Genomic DNA, 25,943 nt, shown 5'->3' with positions numbered 1-25,943 from the left:
TTTGGATAAGTTCTCTTTAAGACCTGCTATTGAATCACTTTGATTTTTGTTGAAGCAACTTACATTCGCTGCCTCAGTTACGATGGTAAAAGTTGTTTCAGGGGCAAGTCCATACTTCTTGAGATTTTGAGCCCCAAGGGTGTAAAAACCCCCCTATGGCACAACCATGGTCTATGTCGGTCCATTCCTTTAAGTATCTTTTCCGCAAAATTGTTGAACTTTAATCCTAATCAACATTTTTGTCGGTTCATACGACCAAAATTTTGAAACCCCCTAAATACATAAGTTTTTTTGTGAAACAAGTGTTTCAATTTGCACAGGCTGAGGGTATATCTCTGTCGGCAAAGCCGACTGATACTTTTTTAATTGTTTTAAACACGTTTTCCAAGCGCGGATTTTTTAAATAATTTTTACAAATCTTTTTAAGCGTGGATAATTTTAAGAATATTTTTTTAAGAATATTTTTCAAGCGTGGATTATTTTAAGAATATTTTTCAAGCGTAGATTATTTTAAGAATAATTTTTAAGAATATTTTTCAAGCGTGGATTATTTTAAGAATATTTTTTAAGAATATTTTTCAAGCGTGGATTATTTTAAGAATAATTTTTAAGATTATTTTTTAAGCGTGGATTATTTTAAGAATATTTTTCAAGCGTAGATTATTTTAAGAATAATTTTTAAGAATATTTTTCAAGCGTGGATTATTTTAAAAATATTTTTTTAAGAATATTTTTTAAGCGTGGATTATTTTAGGAATATTTTTTTAAGAATATTTTTTAAGAATATTTTTAAGCGTGGATTATTTTAAGAATATTTTTTTAAGAATAATTTTTAAGAATATTTTTCAAGCGTGGATTATTTTAAAAATATTTTTTTAAGAATATTTTTCAAGCTTCGACTATTTTAAGAATACTATTTAAAAAAAAAATTTAAGAATATTTGTAAAAATATTTTCCAAGCGTGGATTTTTTAAGATAATTATTAAAAATATTTTTCTAGCGTGGGTTATTTTAAGAATATATTATAAACATATTAATAGTATTTTTAAAAATATTTTACAAGCGTAGATTATTCTAAGAATATTCTTTAAAAATATTGAGAATATTTTTAAAAATATTTTGCAACTGCGGATTATTTTAAGAATATTTTTAACAATAGTTTTTAAAGGGTGGATTTTTAAAAGAATACTTTACAAGCGTGGATTATTTAAAAAATATTATTTAAAGCCTGGATTATTTTTAAAACTTTTCTAGAAAAATTTTACAATCCGGGATTATTTTATGCATCTTTTCAAAATATTTTTTAAGCGCGGATTATTTATAGAATATTTTTAAAAATACCTTTCAAGCGTGGATTATTTTACGAATATTTTCCAAGCGTGGATTTTTAGAAATATTTTTAAAAATATTTTTTAAGCCTGGATTATTTTCAGAATATTGGATCACTTAAGGAATATTTTAAAAAATATTTTTCAAGTATGGATTATTTTAAGAATATATTTCAAGCGTGGATTATTTAAAAAATATTTTTTCAGGCGTGGACTGTTTTAACAGTATTTTTAAATATATTTTTAAAAATATTTTTCAGGCGTGGATTATTTTAAGAATATTTTGAAAAATATTTTTCAAGCCTGGATTATTTTAAGAATATCTTCAAAAATATTTTTCAGGCGTGGATTTTTTTAAGAATATTTTTCAGGCGTGGATTATTTTAAGAATATTTTGAAAAATATTTTTCAAGCCTGGATTATTTTAAGAATATTTTCAAAAATATTTTTCAGGCGTGGATTATTTTAAGAATATTTTGAAAAATATTTTTCAAGCCTGGATTATTTTAAGAATATTTTTAAACATATTTTTCAAGCGTGGATTATTTTAAGAATATTTTAAAAATATTTTTCAAGCTTAGATTAATTTAAGAATATTTTTAACAATATTTTTTAAGCGTGGATTATTTTAAGAATATTTTTAAAAATATTTTTCAGGCCTGGATTATTTTAAGAATATTTTTAAAAATATTTTTCAGACGTGGATTATTTTAAGAATATTTTGAAAAATATTTTTCAAGCCTGGATTATTTTAAGAATATTTTCAAAAATATTTTTCAGGCGTGGATTATTTTAAGAATATTTTGAAAAATATTTTTCAAGCCTGGATTATTTTAAGAATATTTTTAAACATATTTTTCAAGCGTGGATTATTTTAAAAATATTTTTCAAGCTTAGATTAATTTAAGAATATTTTTAACAATATTTTTCAGGCGTGGATTATTTTAAGAATATTTTGAAAAATATTTTTCAAGCCTGGATTATTTTAAGAATATTTTCAAAAATATTTTTCAGGCGTGGATTATTTTAAGAATATTTTTAAAAATATTTTTCAAGCAGCCTGGATTATTTTAAGAATATTTTTAAAAATATTTTTCAGGCGTGGATTATTTTAAGAATATTTTGAAAAATATTTTTCAAGCCGGGATTATTTTAAGAATATTTTCAAAAATATTTTTCAGGCGTGAATTTTTTAAGAATATTTTCAAAAATATTTTTCAGGCGTGGATTATTTTAAGAATATTTTTAAAAATATTTTTCAAGCTTAGATTAATTTAAGAATATTTTTAACAATACTTTTCAAGCGTGGATTATTTAAAGAAATATTTTGAAAATATTTTTCAAGTGTGGATTATTTTAAGAATATTTTTACAAATATTTTTCAAGCCTGGATTGTTTTAAGAATATTTTTAAAAATATTTTTCAGGCGTGTATTATTTTAAGAATATTTTTACAAATATTTTTCAAGTGTGGATTATTTTAAGAATATTTTAACAAATATTTTTCAAGCGTGGATTATTTATGGAATATTAAAAAAAAAATGAAAAGCGTGGATTAACTTAAGAAATTTAAAAATATTTTGGAAGCTTGGACATTTTTAAAAATCATTTTTCAAGCTTGAATTATTTTAAGAATATTAAAAGAAATCTTTTTCAGGTGTGGATTATTTTAAGAATATTTTGTAAAATATTTTTCAAACGTGAATTTATTTTTAATGGAACTATATTTAGTAATACAAACCAACATTCCTCGACTTGATCTTCATTACTTTATTTTTAAGCCGCCTATTGTTTGTTTTGAAATTTAATATTTTCTTTTTCTTCTTCTTTTACAGGTCATAAAAATCCGCTCAATGAATTCTGCAAAACTGTATAAATATTTGCAACTATGTAAATCTTGATTACATAAAAAAGAAACTATAAATTCAAGCTCTCTCTCTCTCTATTATAAATGTATTTCATCTTTAATAACGTGTAAAAACCAGGCAAAACAAAATCAACACCTCTCCCCCCTTCCACGGTCCCTTCTAATCTCCCTGAATATAGCTCAAACTCCCAACAGCAGAAGATGAGCGTATCCAGTACTTTAACCCTAAGTCGTGTATCTTCATTTGAAGAAAATCAATATAAATCTCAATGTGGTGGAGGAGTAGGAGGTTATCAAAGTCAAGGCCTTAAGTCATCAAATTCCAATCATAATCAATACCAATACCACAACAATAACAACAATTTAACAGGATCAGCAACATTTTATCATTTTCCCGGAACGGAAAGATCACAACGTCATCATGAATACAGCTTAAGTTATAGTAAAACCGAACCCTTGGATCTATGCCCAACACATGATGACAATGATGATATTGATAAACTTTTAACAAGATTCGAGTCATTACCGCCATCACCACCCACAGTAGCAACAGTTGCCCCCATTGTTGCCACACCTGCCACAAGTCTTCTACTGCACAAGAGCAACAGTTATAACGGCATAACCTTGAAGGGCAAGTCCACCATTATAAAACAGGATAGTTTTAATGGACGCATTAATACTAGTCTAACCGATAGTGATAGTGAATACGGCAGTGCCATGATGATTACCGGCGCCACAGTGGGCGGCACTTACTCCAACACCACTCCCCTGGAGGGAATTATACCAACATCCTCAACGTTGTGTGCCAATGATGCTGATGCCTGTGATGAACAAGATTCGTTTTTGATCAACACCACCAATATTGTTGATACCGCCGGCATTAGCTCTCCACCACCGTTAAGCGCAAAAAATCGCCGTTCCACCAGCCATCGTTCGAATAGTAAAACCCGCTCATCAATATGTTATCGTGCAAATGCCTTTATATCCCGCAATTGGTATCTCAGCTATTTGGTACCATTATCCATATTATTGGCTCTAATGTTTGTTGCCTATCTAACGCGAGACTATGCGAAGCGATTACTCTTCTGGATAGAGACACAAAATCCATGGATTATATTTGCCGTATTTATGCTGCTCTTTGTTGTTGTTAGTTTTCCCATAGTTGTTGGTTATTTTGTGTTAATGATAACGGCCGGTTACTTATTCGGTTTGGTACGGGGCTTCCTAACTGTGATATTGGGTGCTAATATGGGTATTGCCATTGCTCATCTAACCTTAAGGAGTCTAAAGCATCGTTTGCCGGTGCAAAAGTAAGTATTTTAGTAGAATAAGATTATATAAGTTTATATGTATATCTTTGTATAAATTTAAGTATTTCGAGCTTAGTGAAATAAGGGGTCAAAGAGGTGATCGTGGTGCATTTTGTGTAGCTTTAAACAATATGGCTTCCGAACAAATGACAAACGAAGATGTTGTCCTGTTGCGCCAGCGCTTTGTTTCTCCAATATCCATTGCTGTCGGCTTTCTTTTGTTTTGTTCCGATCATGAAATCAATCTGTGCACCACTTTGAAGTTGAATTCGAGTGAAGTATACTGCTATAACCAGCGATAATAGAAACAGAACCATATAATCAGTAATCAGTGATCCTTTCCGAGGGAAAATGCTTCTTAAAACCCTTTTCTAAGGAAAAGGTCCTCCGTAAGATCCATTCCAAAGATAAGGGTGCTTCTTTAGACACTTTTCATAGGTAAGGTGCTTGTTAAGTCCCTTTCCAAAGGTAAGGGTCCTTCTTAAGACGCTTCCCAGAGGTAAAGGTGCTTCTTAAGACTCTTTCCAAAGGTAGGGGTGCTTCTTAAGATCCTTTTCAAAGGTAAGGTGCTTGTTAACACCATTTCCAAAGGTAAGGGTGCTTCTTAACACCTCTCCAAAGACAAAGTTGCCTTTTAAGACACTTTTCAAAGGTAAGATGCTTGTTAACACCCTTTCCAAAGGTAAGGGTGCTTCTTTAGACACTTTTCAAAGGTAAGGTGCTTCTTAAGGCCATTTCCAAAGGCAAGGGTGCTTCTTTAGACCCTTTCCAAAAGTCCTTCTTAAGACGCTTCCCAGAGGTAAAGGTGCTTCATAAGACCCTTTCCAAAGGTAGGGGTGCTTCTTAAGATCCTTTCCAAAGGTAAGGGCGCTTCTTAAGACCCTTTCCAAAGATAAGGGTGTTTCTTAACACCTCTCCAAAGACAAGGATGCTTTTTAACACCTCTCCAAAGACAAAGGTGCCTTTTAAGACCCTTTTCAAAGGTAAGATGCTTGTTAACACCCTTTCCAAAGGTAAGGGAGCTTCTTTAGACACTTTTCAAAGGTAAGGTGCTTCTTAAGGCCATTTCCAAAGGTAAGGGTGCTTCTTTAGACACTTTCCAAAAGTAAGTTTGCTTTTTAAGACCATTTAAAAAGGTAAGGTTGCTTTTTAAGACCCTTTGCTTTTGTAAGGATGTTTCTTAAGAACTTTTCAAAAAGTTAGGGTGGTTCTTATAGCCTTCAAAATGTAAGGGTGCTACTTAAGAGCCTTTCCATAGGTCAAGGTGCTTTTTAAGATCCTTTCGAAAAGTAAGAGTGCTTCTTAAAACCCATTCCAAAGGTAAGGGTGCTTCTTAAGACCATTTCCAAAGGTAAGGGTGCTTCTTAAGACCCTTTCCGAAGGTTAGTGTGCTTTCTAAGACCCTTTCCAAAGATAGGGGTACTTCTTAAGACCCTTTGCAAAGGTTAGAGTGATTCTTGAGGTCCATTCTAAAGGTAAGGTTGCTTCTTAAGATCCTTTTCAAAGGCAATGGTGACTCTTAAGACCTATTTCAAAGGTATGGGTGCTTCTTACGTCCTTTCCAAAGGTAAGGGTGCTACTTACGACACTTTGCAAAGGTAAGGGTGGTACTTACTACACTTTCCAAAGGTAAGAGTGCTTTTACGACCCTTTTCAAAGGTAAGGGTGCTTCTTAAGGACCCTTTCCAAAGGTAAGGTTGCTTCTTAAGCCCTTTCCTAGGGTAAGGGTGTTTCATAAGACCATTACCAAAGGTAAGGGCGCATCTTAAAACCTTCAAAATGTAAAGGTGCAACTTAGGAGCCTTTCCGAAGGTTAGGGTGCTTTCTAAGACCCCTTCTAAAGGCAAGGGTACTTCTTAAAACCTTTTTCAAATTTAAGGGTGCTTCTTAAGGTCATTTCCAAAGGTAAGAGCGCTTCTTACGACGCTTTACAAAGTTAAGGGTGCTTCTTATGACCCTTTCGAAAGCTAAGGGTGCTTCTAATCACCCTTTCCATAGGTATGGGTGCTTCCAACGATCCTTTTCAAAGCTAAGGGTGCTTCTTAAGTCTTTCAAAAGTTAAGGGTGCTTGTAATGACCCTTTCCAAAGGTAAGGGTGCTTCTTAAGACCCTTTCCAAAGGTAAGGGTGCTGTTTAAAACCCTTTCCGAAGGTGCGCGTGTTTCTTAAGACCGTATCCAAAGGTAAGGTTGCTTCTTTATACCCTTTCCAAAGGTAATGTTGCTTCTTACGACTCTTTCAAAGGTAAGGATGCCGTTTTTATACCCTCAGCATTTATGCCAACGAGGGTATATACACTTTCATACGGGCAAAATGTGCCTCATCGAAATAATGGTTTTAGACCGCAAGTATGTTTGGACGAAATGTGATTCAGACAATTTGGAGTCGATTGAGCAATGTCCGTCCGTCTGTCTGTTTGCCTGGCTGGAGCGCACGAAAACTCTCGAACGGATCAACCGATTCGATCCAAAATTTGGTTTTCGTAATCGTTTGTCCAAACTTAGTTTAAGTTCGTAGATGGGCTATATCGGTCCACTCCTTACGGTACCTCCCCCACAAAAGTTCGAAAATGTTCGGAAAATTTTTGTGCACGATAACTCTTGAAGGAAGTAACCGATTTGACCCATACTTTGCACATCGTGAACTTAGCTGAGGTTCCAAAATTGACTCAATCGGTCCACTCCTTCGGGTACCTCCCACACAAAATTTCGGATAAGTTCAGATTAGGAGCTGCTCTCGAATCTCTTTGATTTTTGTTGCGACAACTTGTATTCATTGCCCCCCATACGACGGTACAAGTTTCATCAGGGGCAAGTCCATACTTCCTGAGAAAATGGCCTGAAAGATGCAAAAAGCCCCTACAACACCGTGTGTAGTGGATGGAGCGCAAGATAACACTCGAACGGATCTGCCGATTCGGTCTAAAAATTTGGTCTTCGTAATATTTTGTACAAAAATAGTTTAAATTCGAAGATAAGCCATATCGGTCCACTTCTTCAGGTACCTCCCCCACAAAAGTTAAAAAATGTTCGGAAAAATTGTGCGGACAATAACTCTTGAAGGGAGAGACCGATGTAATCCATACTTTGCACATCCTAATATATCTACCAGATATAGATCAGGTTCGAATATGGACTTGTCTACTCCTTCTGGTACCTCTCACACACAATTTCGGATAAGTTCACTTTAAGACCTGCTTTAATTTTTGTTGAAGCGATATGCATTCGCTACCTCCATTACGACGGTAAACTTTTTTTCAGGGGCGAGTCCATATTTCTTGGGAAAAAAGCCTGAAAGGTGTAAAAAATCCCTATGCCACCATATGTGGCTGTCGGAAAGCACGATAACTCTCGAACTGTTCAACCAATTTGGTCCAACATTTTGTCTTCGACATATATCCAAACATAGTTTCATGGGGGAATACCGGTCATCTACTTCCGTTACTTCTTCCCAATATTTAAAAAATGTCACTAAAATGCTGGGACGATATCACTTGAATGGGGCAACCAATTTGGTCCAAACTTTGGAGCTCCTAATTTTTTGTCGAAATTTAGTTTAACTTCTAAAATGTTCCTCCCTAAGGGTACCTCCCCACAAAGGTTCAACATTTGTGTCTTAGTGCAGTTAATTCCTAATCCATAATTGTCGGCAAATTCAAATGCCCAAAAAGGGACACACAATTCTGAAGAGATCTTAAATACATTCGATCTGTCCGTATGTGAAAGTTTCACTTCACATTGGCTGAGGGTATATATCTGTCGGCAAAGCTGACTGACACTTTTTTACTTGTTTTATAGAAAAACAGTTACTAAGAATTTTTTTCTATTGAAAACCAGAAAAATGCCAAAGTAAAGTTTGAATTTTCTATATCCTCCTTCTATCGCGCCTACTTCATTTATGGTGTTTTCTATTGACTTGCCCTTGATGCAAACGTGCTGATATTTATTTGTATTAGGAGAATATAATTGTGCCCTAATTCCAAGATCGAGTAACATTTCCATTGTCTTCAATAGAAAGGAAGGAAAACTTATTGGCCTATAGTTCTTAGGTAATGTATGGCTCAGTTTCCCACTTTGGGGAAGTAGGTCACATTTAACTCTTCCCTCTGATGACTGTTTTTTTTTATAGAAAAAAATGTCTCATATGGGCCGCTATATGCCAAAATTTAAGCCAATACTATAGTAGATGCAGCATTACGCCGTTTATACCTCTTGCCATCATCATTACCGAACTTTTGAAACAATTTCATAATATTTCCTAAAATCTAGAAATATTTTTAGAAACGTATGGACACGGATACCTTATCGCAACGCCATACATTTCTTTCATCAACATTGTCGCCGCTGAGCATAGTTCAATTCAATTCAATTTTTGTTTTTTTTTTCAGTGACTGATAAGAACAATGAATAGTAAATTAGACACATTTCTTAATATTGTTTCGAAAAGTTTTGAGTTATGTTTTCAATGGTTTTCAAATAGAGCTTGACATAGAAAAGCACTTTAATTGAGTCATTGGGTTTTTTTAATGGCTGAAATCGAAACAAGTTTCAATCGAGGTCAAGTTCAAAATGATAACTACATTATGAACATTTGTTCTTGAAAAGAGGCCTGTTAGACACAAAGCCTTCCATAGGTGTTCTGGTGTTCTATATGCTGCTTGTCACGTTGTCTAATCTTAGGTTTTATTTTATCTAAACCCCTTGGAACCTGTCCACTTTATAACATTTTTAAATAATTATCTAAAGGGTGTTCAAATTTGACCTTTGAAAAAACAAGTTTGCCAACTAAATCCACTTAAAGTTTACTTTCCGCATACACAATAATTACAATTCATACTAAGGACTATTGTGGGGAATAGGCAAAAACCACCCCCAAGTTATTGAATAACTGTCTGACATATACAATTAGATTGAGGCCATGAATTATTAACTTTGAAAACGGGGAAGGTCATGCTAAAGGGTTGGTATAAAAACAATTTTTTATAACTTTATCCATAACTGGCAACACCTTCTCCCTTCCCCGCTCACGTTGTGGAATGTTGGCTGACTGACAAATGTTTTCAACAATTTGTTTTAAGTGCCACAATTTCCTCCCGCTGAGAACTGTGGACGATATCCAAATAAGATTCATGTCTTCTTTTTTATTATTACAGAATAGAAGCAACAATTTTATAATTTCACCTCCCCCTCACTACTCCCTAGTTTTTTTGTAGATCTAATTAAACGGTGACCTATATAAGAAATTCTTTCCGCTCTTTAATTTTCTTATTATCAATTCAATTCAAACCGAAAAAAAACTTAAACTAAAAATAACGAAACAAGTGTAGAAATTTTTCCCAATTTTTGTGTGTTTTTTGTTTGGAGACTTTTATGGCTTCTTATCACAAAGAGAAAAGAAACCGAAAAAGAAAGAAGGTCGTCAATGCCAAAAGTTAAGTAGTATTTTGGTCACGTTTTTCTTTGTTGTGAATGACGGCTTTCATGCATTGGAATCATCAAATCGATTGAGAAAGGGGTGGGGGAGGTGGGGGATTGAAAATAAATAATTTCATTTAGCAAAAATTTCACGTGAGACACAATGAAATTTATTGTTTAGACTCTAATGTAGGGCATTTTTTGTTATACACAACTTTCACTGAAAAGACGTAGAAGAAAAACTAGAATAAATAAAAAATAAAATAATAGTAGACAATAAAAAATATATTATTAAATACATATATAAAAAATTCAAGTGTGGATTATATTTTAAAAATATTTTTCAAGCGTTGATTATTTTAAGAATGTTTTTAAAAATATTATTCAGGCCTGGATTATTTTAAGAATATTTTTAAAAATGTTTTTCAAGCGTGGATTATTTTAAGAATATTTTTAAAAATATTTTTCAAGCGTGGATTATTTTAAGAATATTTTTAAAAATATTTTTCAAGCGTGGATTATTTTAAGAATATTTTTAAAAATATTTTTCAAGCGTGGATTATTTTAATAATATTTTTCAAGCGTGGATTATTTTAAGAATATTTTTTAAAATATTTTTCAAGCGTGGATTATTATTTTAAGAATATTTTTTAAAATATTTTTCAAGCGTGGATTATTTATAAGAATATTTTTGAAAATATTTTTCAAGTGTGGATTATTTTAAGCGTGGATTATTTAACGAATATTTTTTAAAATATTTTTCAAGCGTGTGTATTATTTTAAGAATATTTTTTAAAATAGTTTTCAAGCGTGGATTTTTTAAAAATATTTTTCAAGCGTGTGTATTATTTTAAGAATATTTTTAAAAATATTTCTCAAGTATGTGGATGATTTTAAGAATATTATTAAAAATATTTTTCATACGTGGATTATTTTAAGAATATTTTTGAAAATATTTTTCAAGCGTGGATTATTTGAAGAATATTTTTAAAACTATTTCTTAAGCGTGGATTGTTTTAAGAATATTTTTAAAACTATTTTTCAAATATGGATTAATTTTAAGAATATTTTTCAAGCGTGCATTATTTTAAGAATATTTTCAAAAATATTTTTCAAGCAGGGATTATTTTAAGAATATTTTTAAAAATATTTTTCAACCGAGGATTATTATTTTAAGAATATTTTATTAATAAGTTTCAAGCGTGGATTATTTTAACAATATTATTAAAATAATGTTCAAGATTGTGGATTATTTTAAGAAGATTCTTAAAAATATTTTTCAACCATGGATTATTTTAAGAATATTTTTAAAATTATTTTTCTACCGTGGATTATTATTTTAAGAATATTTTATTAATACGTTTCAAGCGTGAATTATTTTAATAATATTTTTCAAGCGTGGATTATTTTAAGAATATTTTTAAAAATATTTTTCAAGCGTGGATTATTTTAAGAATATTTTTAAAAATATTTTATAAGCGTGTATTATTTTAATAATATTTTTAAAAATATTTTTCTAGCGTGGATTATTTTAAGAATATTTTTAAAAATATTTTATAAGCGTGTATTATTTTAAGAATTTTTTTTTAATATTTTTCAAACGTAGATATTTTTAAGAATATTTTTCAAACAAGGACTATTTTAAGAGTATTTAAAAAAATTCAAGCTTGGATTATTCATATTTTTTAAAATATTTGTCAGGAGTGGATTATTTTAAGAATATTTTTATAATATTGTTTAGGCGTGGATTATTTTAAAAATGTTTTTAAAAAAGTTCAAGCGTGTAATATTTGTAAAAATATTTTTCAAACGCCGATTATTTTAAGAATTGTTTTAAATATATTTTTTAAGCGTGAATTATTTTAAGAATATTTCTAAAAATATTCTTTAGGCAAGAATTATTTTAAAAATAATTTTTCAAACGTTGTACAGCCTCAGGCTGAGGGTTTTTCTTGTCGCCCGATAGTTTAGCGTTTTCCTATGCTCATTGCCATGGAAAACTGTTTTCTATCGAAAAAATCCCCGTTACCTATGAGGTACTCTACCTTCCTTTACCGTTGAGCGATAACAAATATCGCGCTAGATAGATAACACGGCTACTCAATTAATAACAAACGATTACAATTGATATTCTGTCACAAGATCCAAAAAGAACAACAACAACACTAATCTGATAGAAATAAAAATAAATTGATTTGTTTATTTATTTAGCGATATAACAAAAATCAATTAAACCACATTATTGTTTTTTGTTGCGAGTAGCCCGACGCTTCTATTGGTAAAGCTACCAACTAATTGATAAATTATTAATAAACATGTTTTATCAAGATTATGTAGGTATTTACCAATGCGGTAAAATTGCATTTCTGTGGTTGGAGGGCTATAACCACAGTAGACAGTAATCAGTTATTAACACCCAATAAAGATAACAAAAACGTGACTGGAGAAGGGAAGATATATTTCTCAGGGAAGAGCCATGGACGGTGGCAATATGACCTTCAAATGGCATAGTTAGAAAATTGTCCTCAGACTGATAGAAAAATTTGGGCTTTGAAATAATGCATCAAAACACTTGAACAAATCTTCATTATTTTCATTTTGCTTTCAAAAGTGATTTTCAATTGCTTTTGCTCTCGTCGTCACTTCTCCACAATTAAACAAATATGAATTGCCAATTGTTTGAGTTTTTATAAATTAAACAATTGTGTTGAAAACAATATCCACCATTCAACCAAGCAACCATCCATCCATCGATCCATAATGTGCCACATGTTAATAGACAATGATGATGACGAACACAAAATCGACGACGACGAAAATGTTGATTCTTTCAAACTGCGTCAATTCCTTCAATTTCAAAATAAAAGCAACTTTATTTCCAAATTCAATTTTGTGTGCATTTCCAAAGTTTGCGTTTTATGTGAAGAAAAAAAAAAAAAAGAAAATGTGCTGCTGGGGCGAGGCGACTAAGAGAAATAAACAAATTCCAAGTAAACAATAAAATATGCAAATAAATTGCATCTATTAATTTATATTTATTCAAAAAAGCACAAACAAAAAACAACTGTAATTGACAGATGGTTGGGGAAAATTGTATTTTGTATTGAAAACAAAGAAATTATATTTCGTGGGGGGAATAAATGGGAAATTTTTTAGAACAAAACATTGGGGGATATTTTGGAAAGGATCTTAGTAAGCATCTTTTCCTTTGAAAAGGTTTTTGAGAAGCCCACTTTCCTTTGGAAAGGGTATCAAGAAGCCAACATCCCTTTGGAATGGGTCTGAAGAAGCCCACTTTCCTTTGAAAAGGGCTTAAAAAGCTCACTTTCCTTTCCAAAGGTTCTTAAGAAGCACCTTTATTTTTAAAAATATGTTTTAAAAGCGGATTATTTTAAGAATATTTTTAAAAATATTTGTCAAAAATATTTAAAAAAAAAATTTTTCAAGCTTATTATTTTAAGAAAAGTTTTTAAAAAATATTTTTCAAGAATGGATTATTATTATTATTTAAAAATATTTTTCAAGCGTGGATTATTTGAGGGATATTTTTAAAAATATTTTTCAAGCGTGGATTATTTTAAGAATATTTTTTCAAGCGTGGATTATTTTAAGAATATTTTTTAAAAATATTTTTCAAGCGTGGATTATTTTAAGAATATTTTTAAAAACATTTTTCCGGCGTGGATTATTTTACGAATATTTTTAAAAATATTTTTCAAGCTTGGATTATTTTAAGAGTATTTGTAAAAAATATTTTTCATGCGTGGATTATTTTAAAAATATTTATTTTATTATTTTTAAAAATATTTGTCTTTCGTGGTTTTCCTTAGGTTCTTAGGAAGAACGCTTTCCTTTGGGAAGGGTCTTAGGAAGCACCCTTTCCTTTGGGAAGGGTCTTAGGAAGCACCCTTTCCTTTGGGAAGGGTCTTAGGAAGCACCCTTTCCTTTGGGAAGGTCTTAGGAAGCACCCTTTCCTTTGGGAAGGGTCTTAGGAAGCACCCTTTCCTTTGGGAAGGGTCTTAGAAGCCCACTTTCCTTTGGGAAGGTCTTAGGAAGCACCCTTTCCTTTGGGAAGGGTCTTAGGAAGCACCCTTTCCTTTGGGAAGGGTCTTAGGAAGCACCCTTTCCTTTGGGAAGGGTTCTTAGGAAGCACCCTTTCCTTTGGGAAGGGTTTAGGAAGCACCCTTTCCTTTGGGAAGGGTCTTAGGAAGCACCCTTTCCTTTGGGAAGGGTCTTAGGAAGCACCCTTTCCTTTGGGAAGGGTCTTAGGAAGCACCCTTTCCTTTGGGAAGGGTCTTAGGAAGCACCCTTTCCTTTGGGAAGGGTCTTAGGAAGCACCCTTTCCTTTGGGAAGGGTCTTAGGAAGCACCCTTTCCTTTGGGAAGGGTCTTAGGAAGCACCCTTTCCTTTGGGAAGGGTCTTAGGAAGCACCCTTTCCTTTGGGAAGGGTCTTAGGAAGCACCCTTTCCTTTGGGAAGGGTCTTAGGAAGCACCCTTCCTTTGGGAAGGGTCTTAGGAAGCACCCTTTCCTTTGGGAAGGGTCTTAGGAAGCAACCTTTCCTTTGGGAAGGGTCTTAGGAAGCACCCTTTCCTTTGGGAAGGGTCTTAGGAAGCACCCTTTCCTTTGGGAAGGGTCTTAGGAAGCACCCTTTCCCTTTGGGAAGGGTCTTAGGAAGCACCCTTTCCTTTGGGAAGGGTCTTAGGAAGCACCCTTTCCTTTGGGAAGGGTCTTAGGAAGCACCCTTTCCTTTGGGAAGGGTCTTAGGAAGCACCCTTTCCTTTGGGAAGGGTCTTAGGAAGCACCCTTTCCTTTGGGAAGGGTCTTAGGAAGCACCCTTTCCTTTGGGAAGGGTCTTAGGAAGCACCCTTTCCTTTGGGAAGGGTCTTAGGAAGCACCCTTTCCTTTGGGAAGGGTCTTAGGAAGCACCCTTTCCTTTGGGAAGGGTCTTAGGAAGCACCCTTTCCTTTGGGAAGGGTCTTAGGAAGCACCCTTTCCTTTGGGAAGGGTCTTAGGAAGCACCCTTTCCTTTGGGAAGGGTCTTAGGAAGCACCCTTTCCTTGGGAAGGGTCTTAGGAAGCATCCTTTCCTTTGGGAAGGGTCTTAGGAAGCACCCTTTCCTTTGGGAAGGGTCTTAGGAAGCACCCTTTCCTTTGGGAAGGGTCTTAGGAAGCACCCTTTCCTTTGGGAAGGGTCTTAGGAAGCACCCTTTCCTTTGGGAAGGGTCTTAGGAAGCACCCTTTCCTTGGGGAAGGGTCTTAGGAAGCACCCTTTCCTTTGGGAAGGGTCTTAGGAAGCACCCTTTCCTTTGGGAAGGGTCTTAGGAAGCACTCTTTCCTTTGGGAAGGGTCTTAGGAAGCACCCTTTCCTTTGGGAAGGGTCTTAGGAAGCACCCTTTCCTTTGGGAAGGGTCTTAGGAAGCACCCTTTCCTTTGGGAAGGGTCTTAGGAAGCACCCTTTCCTTTCAAAAGGGTCTTCAGAAGCACTCTTTTCTTTAGAATGGGTCTCAAAAAGCCCACCTTCCTTTGCAAAGGAGTCCTAAGAAGAACAGGTTCCTTTGGAAAGGATTTAAGAAGCCTAATTTTGAAAGTGCTTTGAGATTCCCACTTTCCTATGGATAGTGTTTAAAGAAGCTCACTTCCCTTTGGAAAGGTTTCGAAAAGGTCTTAAGAAGCCCACTTTCCTTTGAAAAATGTCTGAAGTTCACTTTTCCTTTGGAAAGAGTTTTTAAGACGTTGAATTTACTTTTGATCCCAATTATTGTGATACTCATTTCAATATTCGTATCGAAATTTTGTTTATTAATATTTTTATTTTTTTTTCTTCTTCTTGCAGATTAATTAAAAATGAGACTGGACGCGCCATATTGCGTGTTATATCTGGACGAGAGCATTTCGTGTCGTTCTATTTACACGTTTAACGCCAATACCGTTTGGTATACAAAATGCAATATTTGGGGTAAGTAAGATGTTTTCAAATGTTTTTTTTTCAAGAATCCCGCCTAAATATATACCCTAGTTTTGTCCCAAAAAGTATCCGTAGAATTCACGGATAAATGGCCATGATTTTATAATAAATATTATTGCCGTGGGTATCCAGTGTGGATTGAGGACCTACATTTTCAAGGCAGTCGACTTTAAATAAGAAATATTAGAATTGTGTTTCCCAAAGTTTATGTGGTCTTAAGATCCCCGTTTGACAACCTACAACAGTTGGATCTATGGTCCTGAGCGACTTTAGTAATTGGTCAGGTGTTTCAGCTTCTCATTTCCATGATTTTTGTTGTTTATATTGTTGAAGATGGGAAATATGATCTGATGTGCAACCACTGTTCCACTAAAAATGTTATGGTGCTGCCAAACACGTGTTGGTGTTTACAAAAACAATATGTTTCCCCTAACCATATAAAAAACATTTCATCTGCTCTCATTTGGGAAAAGTTGAAATTAACCAAAAGCATTTTCATTTCATTTATTTTACTTCAATACATAATATAAAAAAGCCAATATGGCCAAAAGCATTTTTTGAATATTCAACATTTTTTTTTTAATCAAATATTTTGACATGTTTAGACTTGCCTGATAAATGGGCAAATTTCTTAAATAGTTCTTTGGTGGGCTAAATTATTTTTTTAAATATTCAACATCTTCAAATCAAATATTTTGACATGTCAAAGCTTGCTTGACCAATGGCCAAATTGTTCTTTTAGGTCCCTTAAGTATTCCTTCGGTGCACTAGGTATATTACAGGTTGTTATCACATAAAAGAACCCAATATCAGTCGATCGCAAGTAATCTTTTTTATTTTTGATATGAGAATCTTGTATAATTTTGTCTATATATATAGACGTTTGTATGTCATTGATTGTCTTTATATCTGGAATACACTTTTAATGGTGTCTCCACATTTTTTTGTTTTTTTTTTATGTTTATATTTATTTGGGGCACTTTATATATGTATGTTTCTGTTCGAAAGTAACCATAAACAAAAACAAAAAAATATACAATTAAAATTTTTCTTATTTTTATTGTTTATGATATTTTTAAAATTGTATATCTATAGTAGAGAATGGTACAAAAACCATCTGCCTATGCATACACACACCGACACACATTTCTGCATATGACATTTTAACGTCTGGACGAAATGGTGATGTGATCATTATTCTCTATGGTCGTCTGTCTGGTGGTCAAAAGAGTTGAAAGAAACCAAAACAAAATTCCAATACTACACACAAAGGCCTCAAAACAGACGGTCATGTTTGGGGTCACATGAACTTGTTGGGGTGACCATGTAAACATTTTTAGATAATATTTTTGGTCAACGACCAACATACATGGATTTTCTAAAGAATATTTTAGGAAAGGGGCCTTCATAACAAACTTTTTAAAGGAAAGGGCGATTCAAACAAAGCTTAAGAAAGGGTGCTTCTTTTAGACACTTTCCAAAGTAAAGGGTGCTTCTTTTAAACACTTTCCAAAGTAAAGGGTGCTTCTTTTAGACCCTTTCCAAAGGAAAGGGTGCTTCTTTAGCCACTTTCCAAAGGAAAGGGTGCTTCTTTAGACACTTTACAAAGGAAAGGGTGCTTCTTTAGACAATTGCCAAAGGAAAGGGTGCTTCTTTAGACACTTTCCAAAGGAAAGGGTGCTTCTTTAGACACTTTCCAAAGGAAAGTGTGCTTCTTTAGACCCTTTTCAAAGGAAAGGGTACTTCTTTAGACCCTTTCCAAAGTAAAGGGTGCTTCTATAGAACCTTTCCAACGGAAAGGATGCTTCTTTAGACCCTTTCCAAAGGAAAGTATGCTTCTTTAGACCCTTTCTGAAAGAAAGGGTGCTTCTATAGACCTTATCTGAAAAAGGGTGCTTCTATAGACCTTATCTGAAAAAGGGTGGTTCTTTAGACCATTTCCAAAGGAAAGGGTTCTTCTTTAGACACTTTCCAAAGGAAAGGGTGCTTCTTTAGACACTTTCCAAAGGAAAGGGTGCTTCTTTAGACCCTTTCCAAAGGAAAGGGTACTTCTTTAGACCCTTTCCAAAGTAAAGGGTGCTTCTATAGAACCTTTCCAACGGAAAGGATGCTTCTTTAGACCCTTTCCAAAGGAAAGTATGCTTCTTTAGACCCTTTCTGAAAGAAAGGGTGCTTCTATAGACCTTATCTGAAAAAGGGTGGTTCTTTAGACCATTTCCAAAGGAAAGGGTGCTTCGTTAGACACTTTCCAAAGGAAAGGGTGCTTCTTTAGACACTTTCCAAAGGAAAGGGTGCTTCTTTAGACACTTTCCAAAGGAAAGGGTGCTTCTTTAGACACTTTCCAAAGGAAAGGGTGCTTCTTTAGACACTTTCTAAAGGAAAGGGTGCTTCTTTAGACACTTTCCAAAGGAAAGGGTGCTTCTTTAGACACTTTCCAAAGGAAAGGGTGCTTCTTTAGACACTTTCCAAAGGAAAGGGTGCTTCTTTAGACACTTTCCAAATGAAAGGGTGCTTCTTTAGACACTTTCCAAAGGAAATGGTGCTTCTTTAAACACTTTCCAAAGGAAAGGGTGCTTCTTTAGACACTTTCCAAAGGAAAGGGTGCTTCTTTAGACACTTTCCAAAGGAAAGGGTGCTTCTTTAGACACTTTCCAAAGGAAAGGGTGCTTCTTTAGACACTTTCCAAAGGAAAGGGTGCTTCTTTAGACACTTTCCAAAGGAAAGGGTGCTTCTTTAGACACTTTCCAAAGGAAAGGGTGCTTCTTTAGACACTTTCCAAAGGAAAGGGTGCTTCTTTAGACACTTTCCAAAGGAAAGGGTGCTTCTTTAGACACTTTCCAAAGGAAAGGGTGCTTCTTTAGACACTTTCCAAAGGAAAGGGTGCTTCTTTAGACACTTTCCAAAGGAAAGGGTGCTTCTTTAGACACTTTCCAAAGGAAAGGGTGCTTCTTTAGACACTTTCCAAAGGAAAGGGTGCTTCTTTAGACACTTTCCAAAGGAAAGGGTGCTTCTTTAGACACTTTCCAAAGGAAAGGGTGCTTCTTTAGACACTTTCCAAAGGAAAGGGTGCTTCTTTAGACACTTTCCAAAGGAAAGGGTGCTTCTTTAGACACTTTCCAAAGGAAAGGGTGCTTCTTTAGACACTTTCCAAAGGAAAGGGTGCTTCTTTAGACACTTTCCAAAGGAAAGGGTGCTTCTTTAGACACTTTCCAAAGGAAAGGGTGCTTCTTTAGACACTTTCCAAAGGAAAGGGTGCTTCTTTAGACACTTTCCAAAGGAAAGGGTGCTTCTTTAGACACTTTCCAAAGGAAAGGGTGCTTCTTTAGACACTTTCCAAAGGAAAGGGTGCTTCTTTAGACACTTTCCAAAGGAAAGGGTGCTTCTTTAGACACTTTCCAAAGGAAAGGGTGCTTCTTTAGACACTTTCCAAAGGAAAGGGTGCTTCTTTAGACACTTTCCAAAGGAAAGGGTGCTTCTTTAGACACTTTCCAAAGGAAAGGGTGCTTCTTTAGACACTTTCCAAAGGAAAGGGTGCTTCTTTAGACACTTTCCAAAGGAAAGGGTGCTTCTTTAGACACTTTCCAAAGGAAAGGGTGCTTCTTTAGACACTTTCCAAAGGAAAGGGTGCTTCTTTAGACACTTTCCAAAGGAAAGGGTGCTTCTTTAGACACTTTCCAAAGTAAAGGGTGCTTCTTTAGACACTTTCCAAAGGAAAGGGTGCTTCTTTAGACACTTTCCAAAGGAAAGGGTGCTTCTTTAGACACTTTCCAAAGGAAAGGGTGCTTCTTTAGACACTTTCCAAAGGAAAGGGTGCTTCTTTAGACACTTTCCAAAGGAAAGGGTGCTTCTTTAGACACTTTCCAAAGGAAAGGGTGCTTCTTTAGACACTTTCCAAAGGAAAGGGTGCTTCTTTAGACACTTTCCAAAGGAAAGGGTGCTTCTTTAGACACTTTCCAAAGGAAAGGGTGCTTCTTTAGACACTTTCCAAAGGAAAGGGTGCTTCTTTAGACACTTTCCAAAGGAAAGGGTGCTTCTTTAGACACTTTCCAAAGGAAAGGGTGCTTCTTTAGACACTTTCCAAAGGAAAGGGTGCTTCTTTAGACACTTTCCAAAGGAAAGGGTGCTTCTTTAGACACTTTCCAAAGGAAAGGGTGCTTCTTTAGACACTTTCCAAAGGAAAGGGTGCTTCTTTAGACACTTTCCAAAGGAAAGGGTGCTTCTTTAGACACTTTCCAAAGGAAAGGGTGCTTCTTTAGACACTTTCCAAAGGAAAGGGTGCTTCTTTAGACACTTTCCAAAGGAAAGGGTGCTTCTTTAGACACTTTCCAAAGGAAAGGGTGCTTCTTTAGACACTTTCCAAAGGAAAGGGTGCTTCTTTAGACACTTTCCAAAGGAAAGGGTGCTTCTTTAGACACTTTCCAAAGGAAAGGGTGCTTCTTTAGACACTTTCCAAAGGAAAGGGTGCTTCTTTAGACACTTTCCAAAGGAAAGGGTGCTTCTTTAGACACTTTCCAAAGGAAAGGGTGCTTCTTTAGACACTTTCCAAAGGAAAGGGTGCTTCTTTAGACACTTTCCAAAGGAAAGGGTGCTTCTTTAGACACTTTCCAAAGGAAAGGGTGCTTCTTTAGACACTTTCCAAAGGAAAGGGTGCTTCTTTAGACACTTTCCAAAGGAAAGGGTGCTTCTTTAGACACTTTCCAAAGGAAAGGGTGCTTCTTTAGACACTTTCCAAAGGAAAGGGTGCTTCTTTAGACACTTTCCAAAGGAAAGGGTGCTTCTTTAGACACTTTCCAAAGGAAAGGGTGCTTCTTTAGACACTTTCCAAAGGAAAGGGTGCTTCTTTAGACACTTTCCAAAGGAAAGGGTGCTTCTTTAGACACTTTCCAAAGGAAAGGGTGCTTCTTTAGACACTTTCCAAAGGAAAGGGTGCTTCTTTAGACACTTTCCAAAGGAAAGGGTGCTTCTTTAGACACTTTCCAAAGGAAAGGGTGCTTCTTTAGACACTTTCCAAAGGAAAGGGTGCTTCTTTAGACACTTTCCAAAGGAAAGGGTGCTTCTTTAGACACTTTCCAAAGGAAAGGGTGCTTCTTTAGACACTTTCCAAAGGAAAGGGTGCTTCTTTAGACACTTTCCAAAGGAAAGGGTGCTTCTTTAGACACTTTCCAAAGGAAAAGGGTGCTTCTTTAGACACTTTCCAAAGGAAAGGGTGCTTCTTTAGACACTTTCCAAAGGAAAGGGTGCTTCTTTAGACACTTTCCAAAGGAAAGGGTGCTTCTTTAGACACTTTCCAAAGGAAAGGGTGCTTCTTTAGACACTTTCCAAAGGAAAGGGTGCTTCTTTAGACACTTTCCAAAGGAAAGGGTGCTTCTTTAGACACTTTCCAAAGGAAAGGGTGCTTCTTTAGACACTTTCCAAAGGAAAGGGTGCTTCTTTAGACCCTTTCCAAACGAAAGGGTGCTTCTTTAGACCCTTTCCAAACGAAAGGGTGCTTCTTTAGACCCTTTCCAAACGAAAGGGTGCTTCTTTAGACCCTTTCCAAACGAAAGGGTGCTTCTTTAGACCCTTTCCAAACGAAAGGGTGCTTCTTTAGACCCTTTCCAAACGAAAGGGTGCTTCTTTAGACCCTTTCCAAACGAAAGGGTGCTTCTTTAGACCCTTTCCAAACGAAAGGGTGCTTCTTTAGACCCTTTCCAAACGAAAGGGTGCTTCTTTAGACCCTTTCCAAACGAAAGGGTGCTTCTTTAGACCCTTTCCAAACGAAAGGGTGCTTCTTTAGACCCTTTCCAAACGAAAGGGTGCTTCTTTAGACCCTTTCCAAACGAAAGGGTGCTTCTTTAGACCCTTTCCAAACGAAAGGGTGCTTCTTTAGACCCTTTCCAAACGAAAGGGTGCTTCTTTAGACCCTTTCCAAACGAAAGGGTGCTTCTTTAGACCCTTTCCAAACGAAAGGGTGCTTCTTTAGACCCTTTCCAAACGAAAGGGTGCTTCTTTAGACCCTTTCCAAACGAAAGGGTGCTTCTTTAGACCCTTTCCAAACGAAAGGGTGCTTCTTTAGACCCTTTCCAAACGAAAGGGTGCTTCTTTAGACCCTTTCCAAACGAAAGGGTGCTTCTTTAGACCCTTTCCAAACGAAAGGGTGCTTCTTTAGACCCTTTCCAAACGAAAGGGTGCTTCTTTAGACCCTTTCCAAACGAAAGGGTGCTTCTTTAGACCCTTTCCAAACGAAAGGGTGCTTCTTTAGACCCTTTCCAAACGAAAGGGTGCTTCTTTAGACCCTTTCCAAACGAAAGGGTGCTTCTTTAGACCCTTTCCAAACGAAAGGGTGCTTCTTTAGACCCTTTCCAAACGAAAGGGTGCTTCTTTAGACCCTTTCCAAACGAAAGGGTGCTTCTTTAGACCCTTTCCAAACGAAAGGGTGCTTCTTTAGACCCTTTCCAAACGAAAGGGTGCTTCTTTAGACCCTTTCCAAACGAAAGGGTGCTTCTTTAGACCCTTTCCAAACGAAAGGGTGCTTCTTTAGACCCTTTCCAAACGAAAGGGTGCTTCTTTAGACCCTTTCCAAACGAAAGGGTGCTTCTTTAGACCCTTTCCAAACGAAAGGGTGCTTCTTTAGACCCTTTCCAAACGAAAGGGTGCTTCTTTAGACCCTTTCCAAACGAAAGGGTGCTTCTTTAGACCCTTTCCAAACGAAAGGGTGCTTCTTTAGACCCTTTCCAAACGAAAGGGTGCTTCTTTAGACCCTTTCCAAACGAAAGGGTGCTTCTTTAGACCCTTTCCAAACGAAAGGGTGCTTCTTTAGACCCTTTCCAAACGAAAGGGTGCTTCTTTAGACCCTTTCCAAACGAAAGGGTGCTTCTTTAGACCCTTTCCAAACGAAAGGGTGCTTCTTTAGACCCTTTCCAAACGAAAGGGTGCTTCTTTAGACCCTTTCCAAACGAAAGGGTGCTTCTTTAGACCCTTTCCAAACGAAAGGGTGCTTCTTTAGACCCTTTCCAAACGAAAGGGTGCTTCTTTAGACCCTTTCCAAACGAAAGGGTGCTTCTTTAGACCCTTTCCAAACGAAAGGGTGCTTCTTTAGACCCTTTCCAAACGAAAGGGTGCTTCTTTAGACCCTTTCCAAACGAAAGGGTGCTTCTTTAGACCCTTTCCAAACGAAAGGGTGCTTCTTTAGACCCTTTCCAAACGAAAGGGTGCTTCTTTAGACCCTTTCCAAACGAAAGGGTGCTTCTTTAGACCCTTTCCAAACGAAAGGGTGCTTCTTTAGACCCTTTCCAAACGAAAGGGTGCTTCTTTAGACCCTTTCCAAACGAAAGGGTGCTTCTTTAGACCCTTTCCAAACGAAAGGGTGCTTCTTTAGACCCTTTCCAAACGAAAGGGTGCTTCTTTAGACCCTTTCCAAACGAAAGGGTGCTTCTTTAGACCCTTTCCAAACGAAAGGGTGCTTCTTTAGACCCTTTCCAAACGAAAGGGTGCTTCTTTAGACCCTTTCCAAACGAAAGGGTGCTTCTTTAGACCCTTTCCAAACGAAAGGGTGCTTCTTTAGACCCTTTCCAAACGAAAGGGTGCTTCTTTAGACCCTTTCCAAACGAAAGGGTGCTTCTTTAGACCCTTTCCAAACGAAAGGGTGCTTCTTTAGACCCTTTCCAAACGAAAGGGTGCTTCTTTAGACCCTTTCCAAACGAAAGGGTGCTTCTTTAGACCCTTTCCAAACGAAAGGGTGCTTCTTTAGGCCCTTTCCAAACGAAAGGGTGCTTCTTTAGATCCTTTCCAAACGAAAGGGTGCTTCTTTAGACCCTTTCCAAACGAAAGGGTGCTTCTTTAGACCCTTTCCAAACGAAAGGGTGCTTCTTTAGACCCTTTCCAAACGAAAGGGTGCTTCTTTAGACCCTTTCCAAACGAAAGGGTGCTTCTTTAGACCCTTTCCAAACGAAAGGGTGCTTCTTTAGACCCTTTCCAAACGAAAGGGTGCTTCTTTAGACCCTTTCCAAACGAAAGGGTGCTAATGAACGAAGCAAATCAAGAAACAAGGAGAACAAATATAGAGGTTGAAGAAACCCCACTGGGAAGATGCTCGGGTCTACGGGTCAAAAACACGGGAGGTGTAAATTCCCCATTAGAAAGGAGTTCGGTGATTGTGATGGCGACACCGACTAATAATTCAGGCGAAGAAGCGCCTAAAAACAAAAGTCCTGGAAGTGAAAATCTAAGGAGGCTCGGAAGGAAAATAGCTCAGCTGGATGAATTTGTCAAATCGAAAAATAACATCCACAAAGATATCCAATCTATGATGAGAGAGATACAGGCAATATATTTAAAAGTAGCCGATGATATGAATAAGGAAGCTGAAATACGTCAAATGGGCCAGTTAGACAATAAGCAGACCCAAACCGAAGCATGGATTAAGCCTAAACAACCAGGAACCCCAACAACACCTGCGTTGAAAAGAGGCCCCAAGACCCAAAGCCCGAAGGAGAATAGGACAAAAAAGAAAAAAGAAGTAGTACCTAAAATTCAAGAGCCAGATTCTGTAAAGACAATAGAAGAGACAATCAACGAAAATGTGGGAAAATCCGATACCGTACAAAATGCGGCAGCATGGAATAAAGTTCAAACAAGATCTAGAAGGAAAAGGAAACCAAGTAAACCAGATGCTTTAATAATTAAAACATGTGGAGATTCCTCATATTCAGACATTCTGAAGCAAGTGAAAAGTGAAGCAAAGCTGGCTGCGTTAGGCAAAAATGTGAAGACAATTCGGAAGACAGAGAAGGGTGAGCTATTGTTAGAACTAAATAAACCAGCACACCAGAACACAAATGACTTTAGAGAAGCCATTGAAGAAGTCTTAGGCCCAACCGCTGAAGTTCGTGCCTTAACCCAGGAAGTACAACTGGAAATTAAAGATATAGATGGGGTGTCTAATAGAGATGATATTCTCCAGGCTATCAGCGACGTTTCGGACGATTTTAAAGCATTGCAAGCATCTGCAATAAAATCACTACGAAAAGCATATAGAGGCACACAAACTGCTACAGTTTCCGTAAGCTCGTTGCTAGCGAATATTCTTTTAAAGAAAAGAATACTACGTATTGGATGGGCGGATTGTCGAATACGTGAAAAATTGACACCAATGAGGTGTTATAAATGTCTGGACTTTGGTCATACAGCAGTTAGATGTAAAAACCCGAACGACAACTCAGGTCGCTGCATTTGCTGTGGAGAAGCGGGTCACAAGGTTGCTAATTGTAAAAACCCCCCCCAAGTGTATGCTATGCAATGAACCATCAACAGATCGTAGCCACATCACTGGGTCGACTGTGTGTCCGAAATACAAGGAAGCTCTACGCCAACTTAGAGGATCTTAATGAAATTTATACAATTAAATTTAAATCATTGTGAAGCTGCCCAAGATTTGTTAAAACAGACAGTTCGGGAACTATAGGTCGATCTAGCAATTATCAGCGAGCCCTACAAGAACATAAGCTCAGCAAATTGGTTATGTGATAAGTCCGGCACAACCTCGATCTGGTCCTTAAACAAACCAATACAAAATGCTTTGAATTCTGCAACTGGTTTTGTCCGCGCTACTTTCGCCGGATTAACAGTCTACAGCTGCTACATACCACCAAGATATGATATTGAAGATTACAGAAGAATTATAACTGACTTAACAAATGATGCCGCATCCAGAGGGTCCATTTTGATAGCGGGCGATTTTAATGCCTGGGCCACAGAGTGGGGTTGCCCTAGAACAAATGAAAGGGGCCGAATATTGTTAGAATCCTTTGCCCAATTAGATGTGGAAATTTTGAATTCGGGGAGTAATCCAACATTCAGTCGAAATGGTGGGAGTTCCATAATCGACATTGCGTTTGTCAGTACTAACATCTTCAATCAGTTTAACTGGCAAATCAGTGATATGTTCACTTATAGTGATCATCAGGCTATAATCATTAATCGTAATGACGCGACAACAGTAAGAAGATCGGTTCGAACGCCTGAAATATCTGGTTGGAAAAAAGGCTCATTTGATAAAGACATATTTGCGCTATGTATGGAAG

At 36.2% G+C, this 25,943-nt stretch overlaps 1 protein-coding gene across 1 annotated transcript in view; it reads left to right on the top strand.

Annotated features, from left to right (window-relative positions):
* LOC141400746 (uncharacterized) overlaps positions 1 to 25,943 on the top strand; it is a 67,487-nt gene that overhangs the window by 13,193 nt on the left and 28,351 nt on the right. Inside the window, 3 exon segments of the mRNA XM_073980202.1 lie at positions 3,163 to 4,504; positions 15,751 to 15,797; positions 15,800 to 15,873. Of these exon segments, the coding sequence (XP_073836303.1) occupies positions 3,396 to 4,504; positions 15,751 to 15,797; positions 15,800 to 15,873 (1,230 nt within the window). The 5' untranslated portion in view covers positions 3,163 to 3,395.

The sequence above is a fragment of the Musca autumnalis genome, unplaced genomic scaffold, assembly GCF_047663935.1.
Source record: "Musca autumnalis isolate F117 unplaced genomic scaffold, ASM4766393v1 scaffold_4, whole genome shotgun sequence".
Classification (NCBI taxonomy): Eukaryota; Metazoa; Arthropoda; class Insecta; order Diptera; family Muscidae; genus Musca; species Musca autumnalis.
Note: the sequence above shows the minus strand (reverse complement) of the source record. Positions and strands in the feature narration are given on the sequence as shown.